Source organism: Triturus cristatus, unplaced genomic scaffold (genome assembly GCF_964204655.1).
Source record: "Triturus cristatus unplaced genomic scaffold, aTriCri1.1 SCAFFOLD_118, whole genome shotgun sequence".
Taxonomy (NCBI): Eukaryota; Metazoa; Chordata; class Amphibia; order Caudata; family Salamandridae; genus Triturus; species Triturus cristatus.
Window position 1 is genome coordinate 2,766,027 of NW_028187322.1, and position 24,572 is coordinate 2,790,598.

Consider the following 24,572-nt stretch of genomic DNA (forward strand, 5'->3'; position numbering starts at 1 on the left):
AATCTCCCTCCTGCAGAAGAGTGCGATAGAACTAGTTCCTACCCACCAACAGAATCTGGGAGATTACTCCTTATATTTTCTCATACCAAAAAGGGACGACACTCTAAGGCCCATCCTGGACCTCAGACCCCTAAATCACTATATACACTCAAACCATTTCCACATGGTCACGCTCCAACAGGTACTTCCCCCTGCTCTCCCAAAACGACTTCCTTGCCACCTTAGACCTCAGGGACGCCTATTTCCACATTCCTGTTCAGAAGGCTCACAGGAAGTTTCTCAGATTTGTAGTGGACGGTCAACACTATCAATTCAAAGTACTCTCATTCGGAGTCACCACAGCACCAAGGGTGTTTACCAAGTGCCTAGCGGTAGTGGCAGCACACCTGCGAAGACAACACATCCACGTCTTCCCATACCTAGACGACTGGCTCATAAAAGCCAGCTCATACAACCAGTGCGTACAACACACTCACGCCACTATCCAACTATTTCACGAACTGGGCTTCACAGTAAACCATGGAAAGTCCCATCTGCAGCCGTACCATGTAATACAATACCTCGGTGCCACCATAGACACCTCAAAAAAGCTAGCCTATCCCAGTCCTGCCAGGATAGCAAGCATTCAGGCTCTAAGTGCCGAATTTCAACCAGAACACACTCTTCCAGCTCGAGTGTTCATGCAACTTATAGGAACGATTGCCTCTTGCATACTCATAGTACCTCACGCAAGACTCCAGATGCGTCCTCTCCAAGAGTGCTTTGCACGCCAATGGAACCAGGCCCAGGGTCAATTGACAGATCTGGTGTTGGTAGACGGTTGTGCCCATCGCTCTCTGCAGTGGTGGACCACCAAAAACCTTTCCAAAGGGCAACCGTTCCTGGACCCGATTCCTCAGATAGCACTGACAGCGGACGCATCGCTCTCCGGCTGGGGAGCTCACCTACTACATTACACCATGCAGGGCAGGTGGACACCACAACAAAAGTTACTCCATAGCAACCATCTGGAGTTGCTAGCCATATTCTTAGCCCTAAAGGCCTTTCAAACACAAGTCTCAGGCAAGGCCTTCCTAGTCCGCACGGACAACATGACAGCCATGTACTATATACAAAAACAAGGCGGCACACACACTCCGCAGCTCTCAGCTAGCACAGAGCATATGGAGATGGGCCATACCCCAAAACATCTTTCTCCTAGCCCAACATGTCCCAGGAGTCCAAAACACTATGTCCGATCTGCTGAGCAGACAAACACAACAGATCCATGAGTGGGAACTCCATTCACAAGTTCTTCATCCCTACTTTCAGATGTGGGGGCAACCACAGATAGACCTCTTTGCCACCCACGAAAACGCCAAATGCCCAAACTTCGCCGCCAGGTATCCACACCCATTGTCCAAAGGCAATGCGATATGGATGAACTGGTCAGGCAGATTTGCGTATGCCTTTCCGCCTCTTCCCTTCATTCCACTAGTGGTGCGCAAACTACAGCTACACTCCCTCACTCTTAACCTAGTAGCTCCAACTTGGGCCAGACAACCGTGGTACACCACACTGCTGGAACTATCTGTAGTACCGCACCAAAAATTACACCTCTCTCCACGTCTCTTAACCCAGAACCATGGAGAGATCAGGCACCCGGACCCAGCTCAGCTCATCCTTGCGATCTGGCTCCTGAAATCTTAGAATTCGGTTACCTAAATCTTCCCCCCTATTGTATGAACGTCATTAGAGAAGCTCAACGACCTACCACTAGAGCTTGCTACGCAGCCAAGTGGGAACGTTTTGTGATCTATTGTCACAACAATAACTTCAATCCCCTAGATGTGTCCGTTCAACACATCATAGGCTATTTACTACACCTGCAAAGATGCAATCTAGCCTACACGTCTATTAGACTGCACCTTGCAGCCATAGCAGCTTATCTACAAAACAGGCAACATCTGTCACTCTTTAGAGTACCTGCCATAAAAGTCTTCATGGAAGGCCTCAAAAGAGTTATTCCCCCAAAAGTGCCACCGTCACCGGTGTGGAACCTAAACATCGTTCTCACCAGACTAATGGGGCCTCCCTTTGAACCTCTACACAAATGTGAACTTCAATTCCTAACATGGAAAACTGCTTTTCTTGTAGCCATCACTTCTCTCAGAAGGGTCAGCAAGATACAAGCACTCACCATTCAAGAACCTTTTCTGCAAATGCACCATAACAAAGTGGTTCTCCGTACTAATCCAAAATTCCTCCCTAAAGTCATTTCTCCTTTTCACCTAAACCAATCTGTGGAACTACCCGTATTCTTCTCGCAACCACAAACCATTGCAGAAAGAGCTCTGCACACATTAGAGCCTTACTCTACTACATCGAGAGAACACAACCCTTTCGTAAGACAAAACAAGTGTTCGTTTCCTTCTCACCACCACATAAACGCAACCCCATCTCCAAATCTGGGATAGCTAGGTGGATTGTCAAATGCATTCAGATTTGCTACCACAAGGCAAAACGAACGCTCTCTGTTCCCCCTAAAGCCCACTCTACACGTAAGATAGGGGCTTCCATGGCATTCTTAGGGAACATCCCCTTAGATGATATCTGCAAAGCAGCTACATGGTCAACACCGCACACTTTCACTAAACACTATTGTGTAGATGTGCAAACTAAGCAACAAGCTAGTGTGGGCCAGGCTGTACTCAAAACATTGTTTCAAACCACTGCAACAGCTACTGGTGGTCGCCGCTAAGGATGGGTACTGCTATATAATCTATGCACAGTGTGTAATCTGCAGCTCATATGCCTCGAACGGCAAATGCTACTTACCAGTCTGCATCTGTTCTTGGCATGTAGAGCTGCAGATCTAAGCACGCTCACCTGCCTCCCCGGCTACCTTGATCTGTTTCAGTTTATCTTATTTAGATACAACACACATGGGCATCTTCACTGTTTATTACTACGCTCCATTTCCCTGCTGGCGAAAAACAACCTGAGGATGGAGCCGAAGCCCATGCGCAATACGATCCAAGGGAGGAGTCACATACCTCGTGAATTCCAAAGACTTTCCAAGAGGAAAAACAACTGCAAACATCCGGGCCCAACACCAGAAGGCGATCTATGCACAGTGTGTAGATCTGCAGCTCTACATGCCAAGAACGGATGCATACTGGTACGTAGCATTTGCCTTCTTAGCTATGTGCTGTGAGCACCATACAGTGCAGGCTCATTCTCGAATGTGTGCAGATAGCTGAATCAATATGTAATTACCTTTGTGAATGTCGACCCATAATATGTCACCTTGTCCCACGTGGCGATGTACAGCCAGGTGGCATTGAATGATGAGGCCAAAGTAGCGGTGGATGTCAGACGAAGCTCGCTGCAGGAGTGTGACGTTTCTGGACTTTCGGTAGAATACGTCTCCTGCAATGAAGTTGTCCAAATCTGCCCAGAATGGCGCCACGAAAGCTCGTCCGTCGGAGAGAGGAAAAGGATCCGAGGTGTCCTGGGAGACTGCCACCCCAAAGGACACCACCCCATTCGTGTTTACCTGCGAGAAGAATGATGGGTCTTATAAAAGCACTAGACAAACTCCCACACAGACTGCATTACCAGTCTGTGTCCTTTTACAATTACACCACAAGGGGGCACCCTATCCCGGGGCTTTAACTGACAGGTGTTTACATGCCCTGAGGGTACAGCAGTGAACTTATTTTAACATTATTAAAAGAAAGATTTGATTGCTGCAGTAGCCTGCACACTGATCGAGGACATGGTTTCTCACACATATTGAAAATACTACTCCGAAAATGTCTGTTTGCACATATTCAAACAGTTTGGCTTAAGCTGTATTGTCTTTAAAGTTTTTCAAAATGGTTTGGCTCTAACTTCTACGGGCCTGATTCAACAAGTGCCCACGCAGGACGAGAAGCGCGGTCGCGAAAACAAGAGGATTGCGCCGGAGCTTGTCTTTATGGGGCCATGTGTTTGAAACACTTCGCCCCATAAAGATAAGAGAACGTTTACGACGCACGGAAAGCAGGAGAGCCCGTCCAAGTGGGCCGTCCAAAAAAGCCAAAGGGAGGCAACATACAAAGCTCTTTTCTAATGGCAGGCCACTGTTTAGCATAAACGGTGACGCCAGCCAATGGGAAAGAGGGGTGGGGCTTACAGCCCTTTTGTTAAAGTATACTTGTATACCTGTTCACTATAAGTCTCGAGGCAAGGAGCGCATGTGTGCTCCAACGCCAGCCGAGACCTAAAAACTGTAATAAAGCTCTTAAGTAAGATGGTATTCTTTCTGCATAGCAGTTGTGCCAGATTACACATTCACACACCCATAGTAACTCGTGAAACAATAGGCGGGTCAGTGGGAAAATTGTGTTGATAAAGGCCAACACTTTGCACTGGTTTAACAGCAACAATCTGTTGCTCGGCAGGCCTTTCTTGAACCCTCTCCCACAAGTGACCATTACCACTGACTCATTGCTCACTGGATAGAACACACACTCTGTGCTGAGCCCTACCCTTTTTAATATATATATGGCCCCACTGGCCCCTCTCGCTGAAAAATTTGGAGCCAAAATTTTAACATACGCTGACGACTCTCAAATCCTGTTTACTTATGGGAAAGACAAACCTTTTAACAAATCTCTAATCAGGGAATGTCTGTCTAACATTTTTGGATGGTTTCATTTGAACTAGTTGTCCTGCAATTCGGCTAAGACTGAAATTATTTTTTTCGGACACACCCCTGGGGACGAGTGGAGGAATTTGTGGCCTCTGGATCAGCCCTCTCCACCCAATCCTGTGACTACAGTGAAGAATCTTGGAGTCTTACTGGATTCTGATCTCTCCATGCAATCGCAGGTGAAATCTGTGACAGGCACTGGTTTTAGGCTTCTTAAAATGATGAGGAACTTTCTTTCTCTTCTCTCTATGCCCCATAGACAGACCGTTGTCCAGGCTCTCATCATTTCCAGATTGGATTACGCAAATGTTATTTATTTGGGTATTCCAAATTTTTTGCTGTACCGTCTGCAACTGGTCCAGAATGCCGCGGCCAGGGCTGTCATGAGGGTTGGGCCTAGGACACATTTGTCCAGCCTTTTTAAATCATTCCACTGGCTCAGAATGGAACCTAGAATCCATATTAAGGCATTGGTCCTTGCTTTTAAAGCACTTCATGATATAGGGGCCTCGTACCTTAAAAAGAGAATCACCCCATACTGCCCTGTGAGGACCTTAAGATCGTCCACTCTTTATCTGCTTCAGGTTCCCAAATTCTTTCTAACCAGGAAGGGTGGTCGATCCTTTCAGGTGATTCAGTAAGTTATGGAACACCCTCCCTCTGGCCCTCAGAGGCGACTCTGAACTCTTTAGCTTCCGACAGCATCTTAAGACCTGGCTGTTTCTACTTTAGACCGTTCGTTGTCGCCTGAATTGGTCATCAGGTCGTGTGTGAGTGTTTGTTGTCAGGCAGGTTACTTTTAGCGCCGGGACACTCTTTTTGAGTAGCCGAGCGCTTTACAAATCCGTCTTAACATAACAATGTGGCAGCATGGCCATGCAGTCTACTTTGACCCTTCACCACCAGGGTTGACACCAACTACCTACAGCGGCTGGCCATCCACCCAGCCTTCAAAGTATTTTAAATGCTTGTTTGTGGTAAAGTGGTTATCATAAAGAGAGAAACACGACAGCCAATTATACAGGCGGGAAGGGGGGGGGCAATCAACACTGCAGTCCTGTTCAGCAGAACACTTCATCAAGCGGAGAACCCCACCCATCGACTGCTTTGTTGCCCCTGGTATCCAGAGTCCATGGGCAATTCAATATGGACGAACTGGTCAGGGATATTTGCACGTTTGCTTCTCTCTCACCCATCCTGTACATGGTGAGAAAAAGGCATGTGTCCATGACCGTCATTTCCGTGCTACCAACTTGGGCCTTGACAGCCCTGGTACCCAGCACTATTGGAGATGTCATTCAATCCTCAATGAGAAGCTACAGGTCAGGCTGGACCTTCTCTTAAAACACTGCCCGATCAGGCAGCGAGATCCCAAGCAGCTGGCGCAAGGCTCTGAGGCCCACTACATATGCTGTGGTGGCACACACGCAGAACAGGAAGTACTCATCCTTTTTTAGAATTCCTGTCGCTAATGAGTTCATGGTGGGACCATACCCCCTAGAAGACATCCTGCTTCAATGTGAAACAGTAATGTAGTTTTGCAGCGTGAATCTTTCTGGATTCACTATGCTGTGCATTATTCCACGGTCTAGTGGTTGGGTCCGGAATTGTAGTATATATATATTTTTTTCTTTCGTTGCCCAGGTGGGCGTCTACGTCCCACCATTTGGTGTCCTCCTGTGATGTCAGCGCGCTTCCTCCAGAAGCTCCCACCTTTGGGTGCCATCTTCAGTTTCTTTTTTCCGCCGTCGGGTCTGGATCGTCACCGAGGAGTTCCCGAGTTTTGGGGAAAAGAGAATAGGAAAATCAAGCAGAAAACGCCAAAAGTTGGAGATTTTCAACACCCGACCAGGAGCACAGAGCCGGGACGATGAAGAGGGTGAGAAAGATAAAGAACTTCGATGTCCAACGTAGAATGCGCACACAGGGGGCCCCCTGAGCGCAGGAATGGACAAAACCCCATTCAAATTTTGCCGTTATTGCCACCACAAGTACGCGCAGAAGGACCAGCACCCCGTCTGCAACCTCTGCCTGCCAATCGACCACGTAAGCAAGGATTGCAACGCCTGCTCGGCATTCACCCCCAAGACCTTCCGTGAGGGAGAGACAGAGGATAGCAAACCACACCATGCAGCGGTAAGGACAATCCCCGTCGCTCCAGGGCTTGTCCTCTTCTCCACTGGAGAGGCCCAACATCGCCGAGGGACCAGAGGACTACACGGTCGCCGAGACCGATAAGTAGACAAAGGAGGTAAGAGACGTCGACCCTTAAAGCCCCGACAGACTCTCGAAAAACAGAGCCAAAGTCCTCGAAAGGAGCACTGGCGTCGAAGCACTCGACGGCCACAGCTGCGTCCATGGACAAACAGCCCAGCGGATCCTTCGAAAAGGACTCCCAGCCGGCGAAAGCTTTAGAAAAGCCTAGGTCATCGAAGCACGGTCCAGAAAAGCCACGCTCGACGCCGAAGGAAAAAGAGCTGAAGGCGACTTCGACGTCAACATCGACCTTGAAGAGAAGCGCCGAAACTCTCGATGCCGAAATGGAGAGGAAGAAGAGAAGGCTCGAGGCCGAAATGAACAATATCCTCCCGAGGAAAAAGGACTTCGAACGGATGAGCAGATACACCATCTCTATGAAGCCCTCGACGGTAGTCGAAACAAAAGTCGAAGAGGAGTTCGACGCCGTCGACAAGCTGAAAACTCCTGAACCCGCAGAGCAACAGGACGAAGAGGGCCTGTATTACGAAGAAGGCGAGGACGATCAGCGAACATACTTGGGCTCGACATCCTCGGAGGCGCAGGGCCTGGAATGGCAGGACCTCGACGCAGAAAGCCCGGAGGAGGGCTTAGTCGTATCCGTCGAGGCCTTCACCGCCAAACTACATTGGCATCTACAACATGGTCATCAAGAACGCTGCAGCAACATATGGGGTTAAATTAGAGGAAGAGAAACCAAAAGCTTGTTTCCTCTTGGAGACTCTGCTCCCCACTCAAACTAGGAGCCAAATCCTACCCATGCTCCCAAGTGTGCTGGACCAGGGCAGGGAAGCTTTCAAGGAGCCAGCAGCCTGCAGGTCTGTCACCCCTAGAACAGCGAAATACAAGCATTCCTCGAAGGACCCAGCATATATCCAGGGATCCGTACCAGCTGACTCCATTATAACGTCAACAGCCAGGATGAGGGCCAACATTCCCACAAACTCTGGGCCACCTCCAGACAAAGAGAGTAAGAGAATAGACTTCATGGGGAGGAAAGTAGAGGAATGCAGCGGTTCACTGGCTCATCGCGAACTCCAGTGCCCTAATAAACAGGCACGCGTACCAACATTGGGAGGAGGTCAGGCAGCTGCTCAAACATCTCTCAGAACAATACCAGCAGAGGGCAACACACCTGTTGGAGGAAAGCAAAAACATGGCCAACACCTACCTAAAGTCGGCCCTGGATGCGACCGACACATCCAGCAGGCTTATGATGATTGGAGTAACGGAGAGGAGGCATACCTGGCTGAGGATCTCTGGTTTCAAACTGGAAGTCTAGAACAATATTCTAAACGGACCCTTCAACGGGGAACAAATGTTTGGGACACCAGTGGACAAGAAGCTGACAGCTCAAAAATGATAATGAAACTGCAAGGTCCATGGGAGCACTGCAGTTCAGAGGAATGAGAAGGGGCACACCCTCAAGGAGACCGGGCGGCAGAGGAGGAAGCCAACCGGGAGCATCGCACCAGGCCTTCCAGCAAACTTATCAGGGAAACAACCAGCCGCAGCAGCAAGGTCAGCAACAGCAAAGCTGCCAGTACCAACCGAGAGGCCAGTCCTTTCGGGGGCGATCAAACGGACGGGGACAAACGAGAAGAGGGGTGACAGCAACCTGCCTCCAAGTGACTCCGCTGTACCAAACGTGCCCACCCAGACAACATCTCTAGAGGGGCGGCACAACAAAAGACTTAAAAAGCAATTAGACACACACAAAGGAGAAATCATCGAACATGTAACACCGGTAGGAGGCAGACTAAAACACTTCTTCCAGGAGTGGAAGAAGATAACGGACAAATGGATACTCAACATCATACAGTTTGGCTACTGTATAGAACTGGAAAAAAACGCCACCAAACAGGAGGCCTACCAACAAAAGGCGCTCAACAAGAGCTCTCGCTCCTCCTGCAGGAGGCACAAGAACTCCTCCACAAGGAGGCAATAGAAACCGTGCCGTACAAGGAAAAAAAGGGAGTGTACTCCAACTACTTCCTCGTACCAAAAGTGGACGAAACGTTCAGGCCCATCCTTGACCTACGGTTCCTAAACAAATACATAAAAACGCAAAAATTCTAAATGACGTCCCTACAGGAAGTTGTACTACAAATAAGGGACTGGGATTTTATGTCCACTATAGACCTCAAGGATGCTTACCTACACATTCCCATGAACCAAAAACACAAACATCTACTGAGATTTGCCATCGACAAAGAGCACTACCAGTTCACGGCCCTAGCATTTGGACAAAATCCGCACCAAGGGTTTTCACAAAATGCCTAGCAGCGGTAGCGGTGCACCTACGGAGGCAGGGAATACATGTATATCCCTACCTCGACGACTGGCTGGTAAAGGCGAACTCCTACAACCAATGCAAACTACATGCTCAGGGGGTCACGCACACGCTGACAGAACTAGGGTTTTCAATACATTGGGAAAAGTCCTCGATAGAACAGGTGAAGATCTTTCTGGATGCACAGATCAACACCATTCAGGGCAGGGTGTTCCCCAGCGAGAAGGGAACCTTCACCCTTCTAAAGGAGACGCATCAATACCGGAAGGGGCAAGCTCTGACAGTGAGGAGGGTGAGCAAGCTCATGGGGATGATGGCGTCCTGCATTCACCTAGTCCCCAATATTCGACTCCACATGAGACCATTCCAGGAATGGCTCCAACAACAGTGGTCACAGGCAACAGGGAGTTGGGAAGATCTGGTGGTTGTAACGCACGCAGTGCAAGAGGAGATAGCGTGGTGGAACAAAGAGAACATAACAAGGGGGAAGCCATTTACACCACCAACTCCAACAGTGACCATCACAACAGAATAATCCCAAATGGGGTGGGGAGCGCACATGAACCTGCTCAAACAGATGCGATCAAACACGTCAACTACCTAGAACTAAAGACCGTGTTCCTTGCCCTAAAAGCCTTCCAGAAAAAGCTGTACGGGCAAAGGGTGTTAATACGAACAGACAACACCACACCGATCTACATCAACAAGCAGGGAGGAACACAATCCGTGGCGCTGTAAAGGCTAGCGCAGGAGATGGGCAACCCCACCTCAAATAGACCTCCTGGCGATACATCTACCAGGGAAGGACAATGTGGAAGCAGACAGACTCGGCAGACATACATCAGCATCCCACGAGTGGGAGCTCAATCCGCAGGAAACGCGAAAGCTATTCAAGAAGTGGGGGACCCCACAAATAGACCCCGTTTGCAACACACCAGAATGCAAAATGCCAATACTTCGCTTCCAGACAGCCAGGTCCGCAATCCCAAGGAAATGCCCTATGGATGAGCTGGTCGAAGACATTTGCCTACGCTTTTCCCCCAGATACCGCTGATGCACAGGGTGCTCAGCAAGTGCAGAACCAGCAACCTGACGCTGATTCTGGTAGCATCACAGTGGGCCAGGCAGTCCTGGTTCTCACAAATAGTGGAAATGGCACAGGGGCCACCACACAAGTTCCCAAAAAGAGGCCTGCTCTCGCTGCAAAATGGAAGGTTGCTCCACCCTGACCCAAAGAGCCTCAGCCTAACAGCTTGGCTCCTGAAGACTTGGAGTTCGCGCACCTAAAGCTCCCAGAGAGCACGCTGGCGGTGCTGCGGGAGGCATGGAGACCCACCACACGTAAGTGTTATGTAGCAAAATGGAAAAGGTTCACCCAATGGTGCATCAGGGAGAATCAACAGTGCTAAGATACGTAAAACACTTGCTAAAGAGTAACCTAAGCTACACCTTGCTAAGAGTACACCTAGCAGCAATAGCAGCCTATACAAGCGGAGAAAATGGGAAGCGTTTCTTTACATCCCAGGTGGTAAAAAGATTCCTGGAGGGGGCCAAATGAATCCCCCCCTCCCCAAAAAGGATGCCGCCGCCGGCATGGAACCTCAATGTTGTTCTAACGCAACTTATGAAGGCACCTTTCAAAACCATTCACAAGGCCTCTCTACATATGCTCACCATAAAGACAGCCTTTCTGGTGGCAATCACCTCGCTACGCAGGGTGAGTGAATTGCAAGCGCCAACACTACAAGAACCCTACATTCAAATTCACAATGACAGGGTGGTAATGAGAACAGACCCACATTTCATGCCAAAGGTGGTGTCAAAGTTCCACATAAGCCAGACAATACAGATAACAAGTTTCTGCCAAAAACCATCCACAAGCGCAGAGAGGGCACTGCACACTCTGGACGGTAGAAGAGCAGTGATGCAGTACATTGAAAGGACTAAAGATTGTAGGAAAACAAAGCAATTCTTTGTGTCTTTCGCAAACAGTTTCTTGGGAAGACCGGTAACTAAAAACACCATCGCACGATGGTTCGCCCAGACAATCCAATTTTGCCACAAACAGGCAGGCCAAGAACTACAAGGAGCAGCACAAGCTCACTCTGCCAGAAAAAGGGGAGCAACAATAGCTACTAAGTCTAAGCACAGCATAGTGAATCCAGAAAGATTCACGCTGCAAAACTAATAGTTTCTTACCTGTCGGTGTAGTTTTGCAGCTTGAAGACTTTCTGGATTCACTAACGAACCCACCCACCTCCTCCAGAAAGATGAGACCGGAGGAAAGGGATTAATAATGGAAAAAGACTTTGAAAAAAGATGAGGAAAAACAAGAATAGCACAAGACAAGAAAAAAATAATTCGAAGATGGCGCCCAAAGGTGGGAGCTTACGGAGGAACCGAGCCGACGTCACGGGAGGACACCAAATGGTGGGACGTCTACGCCCAACTGGGCCGCGAAAAACCCATAAAAGAAATAAGATTCTGGACCCAACCACTAGACCACGGAATAATGCACAGCATAGGGAATCCAGAAAGTCTTAAAGCTGCAAAACAACACCGACAGGTAAGCTATTCTCACAAGGCTTATGGGCCGCCTTTTGAACCCCTCCAATCTTGCAATATACTCTTTCCTGGAACATGGCTTTTCTGATAACAACATAACCTCGCTCAGGAGCATCAGAGATCTAAGCACTGCTGAATGTTCATTCGGGTGCCCAAGGATGGTGTCCTTACAATGAATCAAAAGTTCCTGCTTTAGGTGGTCTCAACTTTCCACATTAAGCAAACTGTTGAATAGTCTATATTCTTGTAACCTGGTTCCTTGCAGAAAGGGTGTTGCACATCTTCACCGTCAAGTGGGCACTCTTCTGCCATACTAACCATCCCTTGTTTAACACATGAAAAACAAGGGTTATTCTTACTTTCTAGATTGGGAAAGAACATATGGAGCTACTGACACCACTATATGCAGATATTGCGTCGCACGCACCCATGGGGCTGGCCTGACTGAGGGGGAAGTAATCAAGGAGGCAGCTCGAGGTTCACTACCGGGTTAAGCAGTCACTGTGTGATCCATAATGCTCCCTATGTACACAACGCATAGGAATGGGCTGACCTTGCTGATCACCTCATAACAGGCATGTCACAGCACTACCCTAGTTGGCAGTAGGGTTGCAACTTGGACGGTTTGCTACCAGCCTGGTCAGTATTTTTGAGTCCAGGCAGGTAAAATTATTGAGAAAAGTATTGAAATCCGGTATTTTTTCCACTCTTGAAACATAAAGCTAAAACAGTTAACACATAAAGAAATATGTTCAAAACTATTTGAGAGTTGGCTAAATAGTTTCAGAATGATTGAGAACGAAGAGAGGGATAGTTTCCATGTTACAAAAGAGTACTAACCATTTTGCGCTCATTGTTTTTCACCTACCAGCTCTTGGCTGTTCCTGAAACCCAAAACGTAAACAAAGGTTTTCTGAGAAAGCTGCCAACCCTAATTCTGACGTAGAGCTTGATTAATGTTACCACAGGTTTTAGCATTATCTACAGGCCTCTAAGTGAAAGGGCAGCGGATAGCCCTCTGCAGCAGGGAATCAACCAAACGAGCTATCTGATATACCAAGGGAAAGTATTTTGGTGATTACAACGCACATGCTGAGATGTGTAGAAGCAAAACCACACTCCTCTTGCGCTATTACAAACGCCCCTTATGACGCAATCATTTTAGGAATGTTTAATTCACACAAAAACACAACGAACTTGATGCCAGCATCCAATGGCCCCTTCCTCGAAAACCACATGCATCTCCAGGCCCAACCTCTGCCTCCAGGGCTCTTACCTTGCCGAGGCAACCTGTAAGCTGGCGGTGGCCCAAGCCAGGGCCAGCAGGGCGGTGATCATGGCGAGTGGCTGCCGAGGCTCGGTGGGGGCCTCTTCGGGGCCTGCAGCCGCCCCGTGCCCAGAATTGTTTGCAGAAAGTCAGGCGCGCAAAAGTGAAGCGTCCAAACAGCTCGAGGACAGGCAGAAAATGTTGATCAATAACAGACACGAGCTGGCCCTCTGGGGGCGAGCGGGAGGTCTGGCTACGGAGCCACTTGCACAATGTTCGTATTTGTGTAACAATCCGTCTCTGGTGTCTGCGCACTCCAGGCAGTTGGGCTCTGGCCGGACAATTATCCCCGCTTCAAAATGAAACTCCCTGTTTGCGACAAACTCTGGGTGTCTTTCTCGTACTTGTTTAAACGTGTTGTGCCAATCGTTCCTCCGCAGGTGTCCCGTATCCTACTTAGACATACCGTGCATGCCTACATTTTAGAGCAGGCCAGTTTTTAAAACCAGGCCGCGAAATCCCTGCGAGGAGCGTGCACCATGAAAAGAGCCGGCCTCCGTGGTTCTGTTTTCTGCCCACAGTGCAATAGTAGGAGCCACAAAAAGTGCTGGAAGTCTGCACTACTCCTTGGTGACAGCAAACGGGGAGCCCAGAGAGGAACTCCCACAGCACCCGGTTGCGAGGCGGGACTGGCTTGCCCCGCAGACACCTCGGCCGTCCGTCAGTCTCACTTGGAAGGAGGCAGCAGCAGGCAAGGGTGCACACTGACTGGAGCAGGAGCGGAGGGCCGACTGAAAGTTAGCACTGGAGGAGCCTGGGAGAGGAGGAAGGGACCGACGCTTGAGGAACATGCTTCTGCTCCCGGGTAGTCAGGAAGCCGGCTGGGGCTCCTGCTTGATGCTGGGCGTGCTGCCTCTGTACTGCCTGCTGGCTGATACTCTAGGCGAGTCCGTCCATGGTCTCGTGACAGTGGGGGTGCAGTCCGGGTAGTGCCGCTGGAGCGAAGTGCAATAGAGCGCGCAGTGCTGTAAAGCTCCTACTGGGCATACAGTGCTAAGGGGCGCTGGAGGAGGTGAGTATGCACAGGCGCTGTTGTAAGTGCAGTGCATTACGTGCCGGGTGCAAGGGGGTAGCATGAATGCACCCTGTGTGCAGCGTGTGTCTGCCCAAGGGGTGTAGTCGCGTTCAGAAGGAACGCGGACATCGGGAGGAGGGCAAGAACTGGACGTCAACACATGGCGGCAACAGAGAGGACGGGAGGGAAAGCGAAAGCGCGCCATGCTGCAAGTTAATCTAACAACTTGGTATGCGTTCACGGGTGCGTTCACAATTGCAGTCCGTCCTGCGCGTGCACATCTCCTGTCTCCCTTCCGAAGCAAGTCGGTAACAATAGATCTCGCTAGCGACAGCTTTTTCGGGCTGCGTCACTAGGCGAGACCTAAAAAAGGGTCAAACCAGGCCTTCATGGCCAATGGACACTGCGCACAGCATTTGAATTCAGAAAAGGATTCATGCTGCAAAACGAAATGGTTACTTGCCTGTAGCTGTTGTTTTGCAGCTTGAAGAGTTTTCTGGATTTACATGTTACCCACCCACCTCCCCTCAAGAGGAGGAATGCAACCGGGTGGGAGAAAAGATCACATAAAAGGAAAACCAGGAACTAAAGACAAGAAAAGTGAAGACCTACCCTATTTTACAGAGGAACGAAAAGGGAAAAAAGAATCAGAAGATGGCTACCACGCACAGGAATTTCCAGGGCTCCATCTGACGTTCTCAAGGGATGGACCTAGCATCAAATGGCGGTTGGCGCTTTACAAAAAAAAAAATTCCAAACCCAACCACCAGATGGCGTAGTAATACATAGCATGTGAATCCAGAAAACTCTTCAAGCTATAAAACTACTTCTACTGGTAAGTAAACATGTCGTCTCTGTAGCGTGTAGTGTGCTGTAGATTCACATGCTACCCCCCTTCTGTGGAGCCAGTAATGATGTCGCAATTATTACCTTCACAATACTAAGCAGCTTGCAATGCATACAGTACATCATGGTAGTCTTACTCTACACTCGACTTCCCCCTTCTCCTGCTGAGCGACAAACAATCGAAGGTTGATGTTGTGTACAAGAGGGGGCATAGGTGACCAGTAGCTTCTACATAGAAAAGCAAATTGTAATATCTGTGCCCAAAGCTAGATGGCAAGAGTATGCAGAGGATGTGAGTTTACTGCTTTACGTGCTAAGAGAAATGCTTCTAGTTTAACTGCTAAGGCAATACCATTTCTCACCAGACTGCCCCTGGATGTGCACTTAATTGGCTGCTCTTGACCGGTTTGCCATGTTTGCTCCTGTAATCCAAGTCCTTTAGTCCTTGCACGGAGGAAAGACTAGGTTAGTCTACCTGCTCCAAGGATTGGTTTTATTTGCTCCAAGGAATTTTGTAAAAACAGGAAGAAACCTTCACTATCCCAACAGTTAAACGCCGAAGGGTTCATGAACCTGTTTGAAAGTGTTGAGAATTTTGTCAATCTAATTTTGCTGTGATTTAAGTCTATAGGGGTCTTGTTGAACGTCATGCCCTCTAAAAATGCACATTCATGTTTTACAAACCAAAGATTTGGAAGAACGATTTTTGTTGGATGTAAATGATTAAATTACGTTTCTCAGATCAGTGCTTCATTCCTGCACCCCAGGTACACCATCTCAATGTATCAGCATCGATCTAATATTTAGGCCTGCCTTGCAACGCCCATTCCTTACAATTCTTTAAAATCTGAATTAAGTAGGTTTTAGTTTCACTTTTATTCTTGTCTCAAGCTGTTTGGTGTTCATTCTGCCTTTCATGGAGTACTTGATTTGTAATACATGAGTGGCTTTTTTTTACATTCTTAAACTACTCGGAATTACCGTTCACCAAATTCATTATTTCATAGATGCATTGTGTATATAACAGTAGTTGTGTGGTCACCCCGCCCCCCCCCCCCCCCTTGCAGCGGGCTTCAGCCAGACATTTTGCTCCCATTTCCCCTTCGATGATTGTGCAAGTACGCTTCTGGTTTACTTCTGGTTTGTTAAAACTAGCTACTTTTATGCGCTTGCTGTCTCATCATATAAAGTATGCCAACGTATTTGGAGGGTGAAATTTAAAGGGGTCTTGCCCTGTGGTGGTTGTCGTTGTGTGCTTTAATAGTCCCACACAAACCCCTCTTATGCTTGGTGGTTGTATATGTAGGTGACGTATGGTATGGGGCAGAACTGTTGGTAATGTTTTCTTGGGATAAGTTGAACAAGGGATAAATAAGTTAGCTAGGACATAACTTTGATAATTGTCTGACTACAATGGGCTCTTAGCCCCTTTGTGGTGTACTCCCAGCTTTCCAATGATGCCTTTTGTATAACCTTAATCTTCAGGATGTTGTATGGATTTCAAATTATATTTCCATTTTGTCTGTGGCTAATTCTCATGGAAAACGGTCTGCTTCTCGACTTGTATTTTTGCAGAATCCAGACTCACTTGTGATTTCTCCTCGAACAGGTGGTGATCTTCGTTAAGTCTGTTCAGCGATGCATTGCTCTGGCCCAGTTATTGGTAGAACAGAACTTCCCTGCCATAGCCATCCACAGAGGCATGCCTTACAGGAGGAAAGGTAGGTGTTGCAGTAGCCTTATTTTCTGGGCTCTGGTTGCTAGTGTCTGCTGTTTCATGGTCTCTTGTTAACATATTCCAGGTTGTCCCGTTACCAGCAGTTTAAGGACTTCCAGCGCCGGATCCTAGTGGCCACCAACCTTTTTGGTAGGGGAATGGACATTGAAAGAGTCAACATCGCTTTCAATTATGACATGCCAGAGGATTCTGACACGTATCTGCATCGGGTAGGTGCTATAATGACTAACAGTAAGATCTGCGCTGGAGAATGCTGCTCGGTAACCATTCCCTGGTCTTCATCAGACAGGGGTGACCTGGTTGTTCTGTTTTGTCACCACTTCCTTGGAAGGAAAAGTTTCAGAACATGCTGCAACCAGACCAGTTGATTATAGTATCTGGAAATATGATCCGTTTGCGCACCCAGTGCATGTATGGCTCTCTTCTGCACTGCTTGCTCTAAAATTGATATCTATGATAAATAAATCCTGCAGATGTCACCATGTTAACCCCGTGGCCGGAAATCAAAGAAAAACATTTCATAATGAGTGATAATCCAACAACAGAGGCCCTCTCAAACCTCAAGGTTTTAGTTTTATTGTAATGAAGTAGCAAAATCTATCCTCTCCGTTAGTCGGACATAAAGTACTCTCATATCCTAAGTTTTAACAGCCTACAAAGACTGCAGGTTTGAATCCATGTCATTTAATGCGTGGTGTCAGTCCAGCAGAATTGATCATCCTTTGATCATGTCTGATACGGCAGACTGTGACAGCAATAATCTTAGTAAGAAAAGCACTTTAATATTAAAAAGATGAGGCGGTACCCTGGGCACTTGAAATATTGAAAAAGATGGTACAGGGCCCTGGGAGATGCAACAAATGAAAGATTTGGGTGTTAAAAAAAGACGACTACTACTAGGGTCTGTAGGTGATTAGACTTGGAAGAGCAGATCTGCCCAGATCTGTTCTACACACCGGCTTCCTGTTTCAAGTGTAAATAAAAGTCACTGTGTAGCTGCAGCAGCCAGTCGGATCAAAGCTGCAGACTAGCCCTTGTCGCATAACTTGGGTCTTGGATTTGCTCATGAATATTCAAAACTGTTTTTGAGGCATATGAGCTGTAGCTCAAATGCTATGCATAGATCGCCATCCAGTGTTGAGTCCGGATGTTTGCACTTTGTTTTTCTTCTAAGAAGTCTTTCCAGCCACAAGGTGGGTGACTCCTCCTTTCGGTGATAGTACGCATCGTATCTACTCCATTGTTAGATAGTTTTTTTCCGCCATCGGGTTCGAGTGTGTATTGCTGCCCTCCGGTAAGGCATGGTTCTCTTCTAGGGGATACTCATCAATAGTCATAAGCACTGAATAGTCCCTCCCACGTACAGGGACCCCGGAGCAATAGCCAATAATATGTATGTATGTGTGTGTGTATGTATGTATATGTGTGTATGTATGTATATGTGTGTGTGTGTGTGTGTATGTATGTGTATGTATGTATGTATGTGTGTGTGTGTGTGTATATATATGTGTGTGTGTGTATATATGTGTGTATATGTGTGTGTATGTATGTGTGTGTGTGTACATATATATATATATATATATATATATATATAAAATGCATAAGCATATACATATGCAGCCTGAAAACATATTACTAGGCTCAAAAAGCTGCCATCCTTGCATGTAAATCTTTTACATTTGAAAAAATACATGTGTCATAAGATACATGATATATATAAAGAAAACTGCCCTTTGAAACACACAACCTTTATTTTCAAAGGTAAAAAGGCAAGATCATAGAGGCAGATTAGCCTAGAAAGGCTGCATAGAAAAACAATTGGAAAATTGGCGCAATGCCTTTAAAACCTCCAGGAACCCACAGGCTTCCATCATACACCACAGGTGAGTTAGGTCAGTTCTTTTTTTTCCAGCTCCTTCTGTGAGGATCCTGGAGCATTGAGCTCGCCAGTTAGTGATTTTTTTTTTTATCACTCTTTTCTGGTTAAAAGTGAACTTTTTTGGTTTCACTCGACATCTATAGTACTTAGCTTACTAATACTACTATTTTTTCTGACTTTTGGCTATCTTTTCCTGTCAAAATGCCGGCCTTATTTAATAAGTGCCCAGCCTGTGGAAAAAGATGGCTAAGTCAGACCCTCACTCAGTCTGTATTGCTTGTCTACCTTCATCTCACAAGCCAGACCAGTGTTACCACTGCAGCAAGTTTTCAAAAAGAACCCTTCGGGAAAGGGAGAAGATTAAGCTGCACTCCATGCAGGAGAGCGGAAAAGAAACAGTAAGTGGGTGAGAAGAACATCCCTCAAGGAAGCCCTCCTCTCAAACAAGGTTGGAGCGCAAAGAAAAAGGTGAGAAAAGGAGACATCGGTCTCATACTCCGTCGGACAAATCGACATCAAAAATACCTTTCTGCTCCGAGTCTGCGTCTAGATAGACGTCGAGACGTCATTCGCCATCGAGACAAGGTGAGAAGACCCATAAGACACCAGCGCGTACGCGGTCCAAGTCTGGCTCGCCTATGACGTCAAGAGGCCGGGGCTCGACGTCGACACATCGTCGAAGCCCGCTGCCGAGAGGGACCATGGCGACGTAGAGATCGCCGCCGACGTTGAGAGGTCCAATTCCATCGACGTCGAGCCGAACACCTAGGACTTTGACGCCGGAGAGACACAGGCCTTCAACGTCGAGACGCATGACGTCGACACATCTGTCGCCAAGGAGGTAGACGTTGAAGAGGTCGCAGTCGAGGAGATCGTCGATCTCGAAGCGCACCCTGTGTCTAGACGAAGATCCCGATCTAGGTCGACGTCGAGGAGATCACACTCAAATCATGGGTCTCCGTCTGCAAAGAGACCTAGGGCGACGTCAAGAGATCGTTCGACACGGGACGCTCCGGTGGTGACGTCAAGGAGTGCTTCTTCCTCTCCAGGACTTCAGATAGTGCAACTCACTCCTGAACCCTCACCAGTACCATCTCAACCCCCGCCAACTAATATCTCACCGAGATGGCTAGGGGACATAAGTGGAAGATCCGCAGGATTACAAGACTACCACGTTCTCCTACAAGATCCAGATCGCCTATAATTCAGTCAGTACACTCTTCTGAAAGACACGAGCGACATGCCACTCCACAAAGATCCCCATCTTTAAGAAGGCGCTCATCACGTTCTCCTAGGAGTCGGGCATCCAGATCTCAACACCACTCTCCTAGAAGACGGAGCCATAGATCTTCTTCAGGGTCTTCAGACTCCAAGGCTGATTATTCTCCTACTCTTTCTTCCTCTTCTCCGAGTAGAATATCGCCCATTGATGATATCCTGACTTTCAATGAGATTCTCTGTTGAGGGGCTGCGAAACTTCACATTGAAATGCCTGTCTCCACCACCAAGACATCAGTCATCTTTGAAACACTACACCAAAGGACTTCCTCTAGACCATTGCTTCCCCTAGTGCCTGTCTTGCTGGAGCCTGCTCTGTAAAAATCGGTGGGGGCGGCCCCATCTCGGATCACTAAAGATTAAAGCGCTTGAGAACGACCCTTTCTTTCTGAGGGTTGACCCTCCACCAGACTGTTATTATTTCAGCGGCACGGACGAATCAGACGGGGGCAGCATCGTCTGCAGTACCCCCAGATAGAGACAGTAAGTAAGAGTGTCCGTTTCTACCTGGAAGAGTGGACCAAAATCACACTAGACAAGTGGGTGCTGAGTATTGTAAAGAATGGGTATTCCATCCGGTACAAGTCCCCTCCACCTTCTATTTCTCCTCAAAAGACTGTCATCCATCGCATAAATCTTTTGAGAAGAGGTGTCCGCTCTACTCCTAAAGGAGGCCATCGAGGAGGTCTCATGGCATCAACGTCGGCAGGTGATCTACTCCTGATATTTTTTTGGGCCCAAAGAAAGGTCCAAACAAGGAGTTCAGGCCTATACTAGATCTCGGGCGTCTCATCAAGTTCATTCTGAGAGAAAGGTTCAGTATGCTGGCATTGCACCAAATAATCCCGCATCTACATCAAGGGGACTGGATGTGTTCCATAGATCTTCAAGATGCCCATTTCCACATCCCAATCTCCAAAACATCGGAAGTTTCTAAGGTTTCGCATCCAATCAGACCACTTCCAGTTTACTGTCCTGCCCTTCGGTCTGAAGTCGGCTCCTCGCACATTCTCAAAGTGCATGGCAGTAGTAGCTGCTTTCTTGAGGAAAAATCTAATTTTTGTCTACCCTTACCTAGACGACTGGCTTCTCAAGAGTGCGTCTCCAACTCTTCTACAGCAGCACCTCGCGTACTGCATTCAACAACTACATCAACTCGGTCTACACGTAAATTTAAAAAAATCCATCCTCAATCCAACACAGAGGATACGCTACCTGGGCGCAACTTTGGATACAGTCAACGCAAGAGCGTATCCTTCGGAGGAGAGTCTATCATCCTTTCTCCACAAGTGTCAAACTCCTGAAGATACCTCAGCCCACGGCCAGGCAGATCTCATCTCTGCTGGGTTCGATGGCCTTGTGCATTTTTGTAGTTCCAAACGCCAGACTTCACATGAGACCTCTACAGCAGACTCTGGAGCTTCAGTGGTCCCAGATATCCAATCGTTGGGAGGACACTTTAACTCTACCTCTGTCTATCCGGCTCTCCATCCAATGGTGGATGCAACGGTCTCATCTCATCATAGGAGTCCCTTTTCAACAGGAACTGCCCAAGCAGACTCTGGTGACGGATGCGTCCCTTCAGGGATGGGGCGCTCATATGGGACCACTACAGATCCAAGGAATGTGGTCAGAGAAAGAACTATACCACATAAACATGCTGGAACTCCTAGCGTTACATCTAGCTCTCAAGGCGTTTTTTCCTTCCATCAGATTGACTACTCTGCTTGTTCAGACGGACAATACAACAACTATGTACTACATGAACAAGCAGGGGGGGCACCAGGTCCAGACCCCTGTCGCTGGAGGCACAGGCGATTTGGAAGTGGCTTCTGGCATGAGACATGAAAATCTCTACGATTCACTTACCAGGTGTCCTCAACGTCCAAGCGGACTACCTAAGCAGGCGTTTCGCAGAAGCACATGACTGGGTGCTAAAACAAGAAGTGGTGCAAGAACTCTTCCACAACTGGGGAACACCAAACATCGATCTCTTCGCGGACGTAGAAAATGCAAAATGCCGTGCCTTTGCCTACAGGTACCCGCAACCAGGTTCCAAGGGCAATGCTCTCTTGATCGACTGGTCAGAGACATCACTCTACGCCTTTCCACCAATTCCCCTCATTCCCATGGTGATCAGAAAACTGTACAATTCCAAGACCGAGATGATCCTCGTTGCTCCAGAGTGGCCTCGCCAATGGTGGTTCCCGGACCTTCTTCACCTGTCCAAGGTACCACACAGGAGGTTGCCATGTCATTTTTGGATCTACTGACCAGGGCGGGCGGCAAGGTGTTCCATCCCAACCTGCCGTCCCTGAACTTAGCAGCATGGCTCCTTAGTTCAGCCAATATGGACCTTTAGGTCTCTCTCAAGACTGCATGCAGATCTTGAAGGAGGCTAGGAGACCTTCTACGTGGAAGTCTTGCGCTTTTAAGAGGAAGCATTTTTACATGTGATGTACTGCTGAGGGTCATGACCTTATTAGAGGTCAGGAACAGGTACTGTTACCATACTTATTGTATTTGGCCAAAGCAGGTTTGCAATACTCCTCCTTAAAGGTTCACCTGGCAGCGATAACAGCATATAGAAAGTCTCCCACTCAGGCTTCGTTTTTTCAAATGCCAGTTGTTAAGGATTTCCTGGAGGGTCTCAAGAAGTTCTATCCTCCCGTTAGGGCTCCATCTCCTCCCTGGGAGCTGAATGTAGTTCTCTAAACTAATGGGTCCCCCATTCGAACCCATCCACAAAGCTTCCCTTCAGCATCTTTCGTGGAAGACTGCTTTTCTCGTGGCAATCACATCTGCTCACAGGGTAAGCGAGATACAAGCCTTATGCTCTACAGAACCTTATCTCGTTTTTCACACTAACAGAGTGGTGTTACGTACTCACCCAAGGTTCCTTCCTAAGATGGTCTCTGATTTTCACCTCAACCAGTCAGTTACTCTTCCTACTTGCTTTGCAAACCCTGTCACTCCTGCTGAGAGAGCTCTGCACTCTCTAGATCTGAAAAGAGTGTGAAAATTCTATCTTGATAAAACAAAGTGTACGAAAGTCTGACCAACTATTTGTGAATTATGGTCCGTTAAACACTGGTTTTCCTGCCTCTAAAAGGTCAATTTCTAGATGGATAGTGTCATGTATCATGTTATCTTATCAACTGACACATAAGCAGCTCCTGGGCAAGCAGAGAGCGCATTCTACAAGAGGCAAAGCTGCTACGATAGCAATGCTTAGGAATGTACCTATTCAAGAGATTTGTAAAGCAGCCACATGGCGTTCGGTTCATACTTTCGCACGCCATTACTGCCTTGATTCTGACACTCAAGCGGATGCTCAGTTCGGTCAAGCATCCTTGAGAAATTTGTTTGGGTAATATATGTTGATAAAATGTTTTTTGGATATGCTGGTATTCGTCCGCAGGGTACAGGGATGGGCTTGCTACTCTATTCAGTGCTTATGACTATTGATGAGTATTCCCTGGAAGATAAGGATAAGTTACTTACCTGTAATCCTAGTTCTCTTCCAGGGGTATACTCATCAGTCCTAAGCAACCCTCCCTCCTCCCCGGACGAATACCATGTCCATATATATGTACCTGTTACCCATACTGTGATTACACTGTTATATGCCGTCCAAAAGATCTGACCTAACTGTCACCTGTGGTGCATAATGGGAGCCTGGGGGTTCCTGGAGGTCTTAAAGGCACAGCGCCAATTTTCCAATTGTTTTTCTATGCAGCCTTTCTAGGCTAATCTGCTTCTATGATCTTGCCTTTTTACCTTTGAAAATAAAGGTTGTGTGTTTCAAAGCAAAATCAGGGCAGTTTTCTTTATATTTATATTTATATATATATATATATATATTAGTAGATAGTTATAGTTAGGACCGAGTTTCCACAGGAAATCTCAAAATTCTATTTTGAATAACTTTGGCGCCGGTTGGCGATTCCTCATGAAATTTTCAAAACTAATGGGGCGCTCCGCTCAGCTCCTACCCTGGAAATCTCGGGGTGATTCGTAAAGCGGGGGCTGAGAAAAAGGGGGGGTCCCAAAACACGTTTTCCCCATGGATTTTTCCATAGGGACTTTAGTCGCAGCTACAGCCTGAACGGCTGAACAGAATTACTTGAAATTTGGCAGAGAGGCAGCTAAAAGGTCCATGAAGTGCCTTTTGGCGTAAATCTGTTCAGTATTTCCAGAGAAAAAAGCATTTAAATCAATATATATATCTGTAAGCGTGCAGCGTACGCGCTGGGTGCGCGCACTCAGCAGTGCGCGAGCGCACTTCTGATTGGTTGTTAGAAGTAACTAAACATTCGAATCAGTGGAAATCAGGAAGCGGCGGCCGCCATTTTGTCTCTCGCATTTAGAGGGGGTGAGAAACAAAGGGGGAGAGCGTGTAAAGGGGGCAGAGTGGGGAGATATTGACCCACTAGGCATTGTAAGGGGGTCACAGTAGGACCTTGTAGGGCAAAGAAAAAGATTTATATTGTTAAAAAAAATATCGCCGAGTGCGCGCACCCAGCGCGCACCCGAAAAAAAACTTTAAAAAAAAAGAATCAAAAATCGCATTTAAGTGTTTAGATATAAGGTGGCTCTAAAAAGAGCCCTTGTGTTCATTGTGTGTTTTTTGGTACCTACAAGTAAGTACCGATGCAGAGTCTAAAGTTCAAGAGGAAGACTCTGTTGCCTTCATC

The 24,572-nt window shown here is 47.5% G+C and overlaps 1 protein-coding gene across 1 annotated transcript in view; it reads left to right on the forward strand.

Annotated features, from left to right (window-relative positions):
• Positions 1-24,572, forward strand: part of LOC146771973 (spliceosome RNA helicase DDX39B) — a 360,994-nt gene that overhangs the window by 140,772 nt on the left and 195,650 nt on the right. The window contains exons 7-8 of the mRNA XM_085640287.1: positions 16,590-16,705; positions 16,783-16,927. Coding sequence (XP_085496413.1) covers positions 16,590-16,705; positions 16,783-16,927 — 261 coding nt within the window. The remainder of the gene's footprint in view (positions 1-16,589; positions 16,706-16,782; positions 16,928-24,572) is intronic.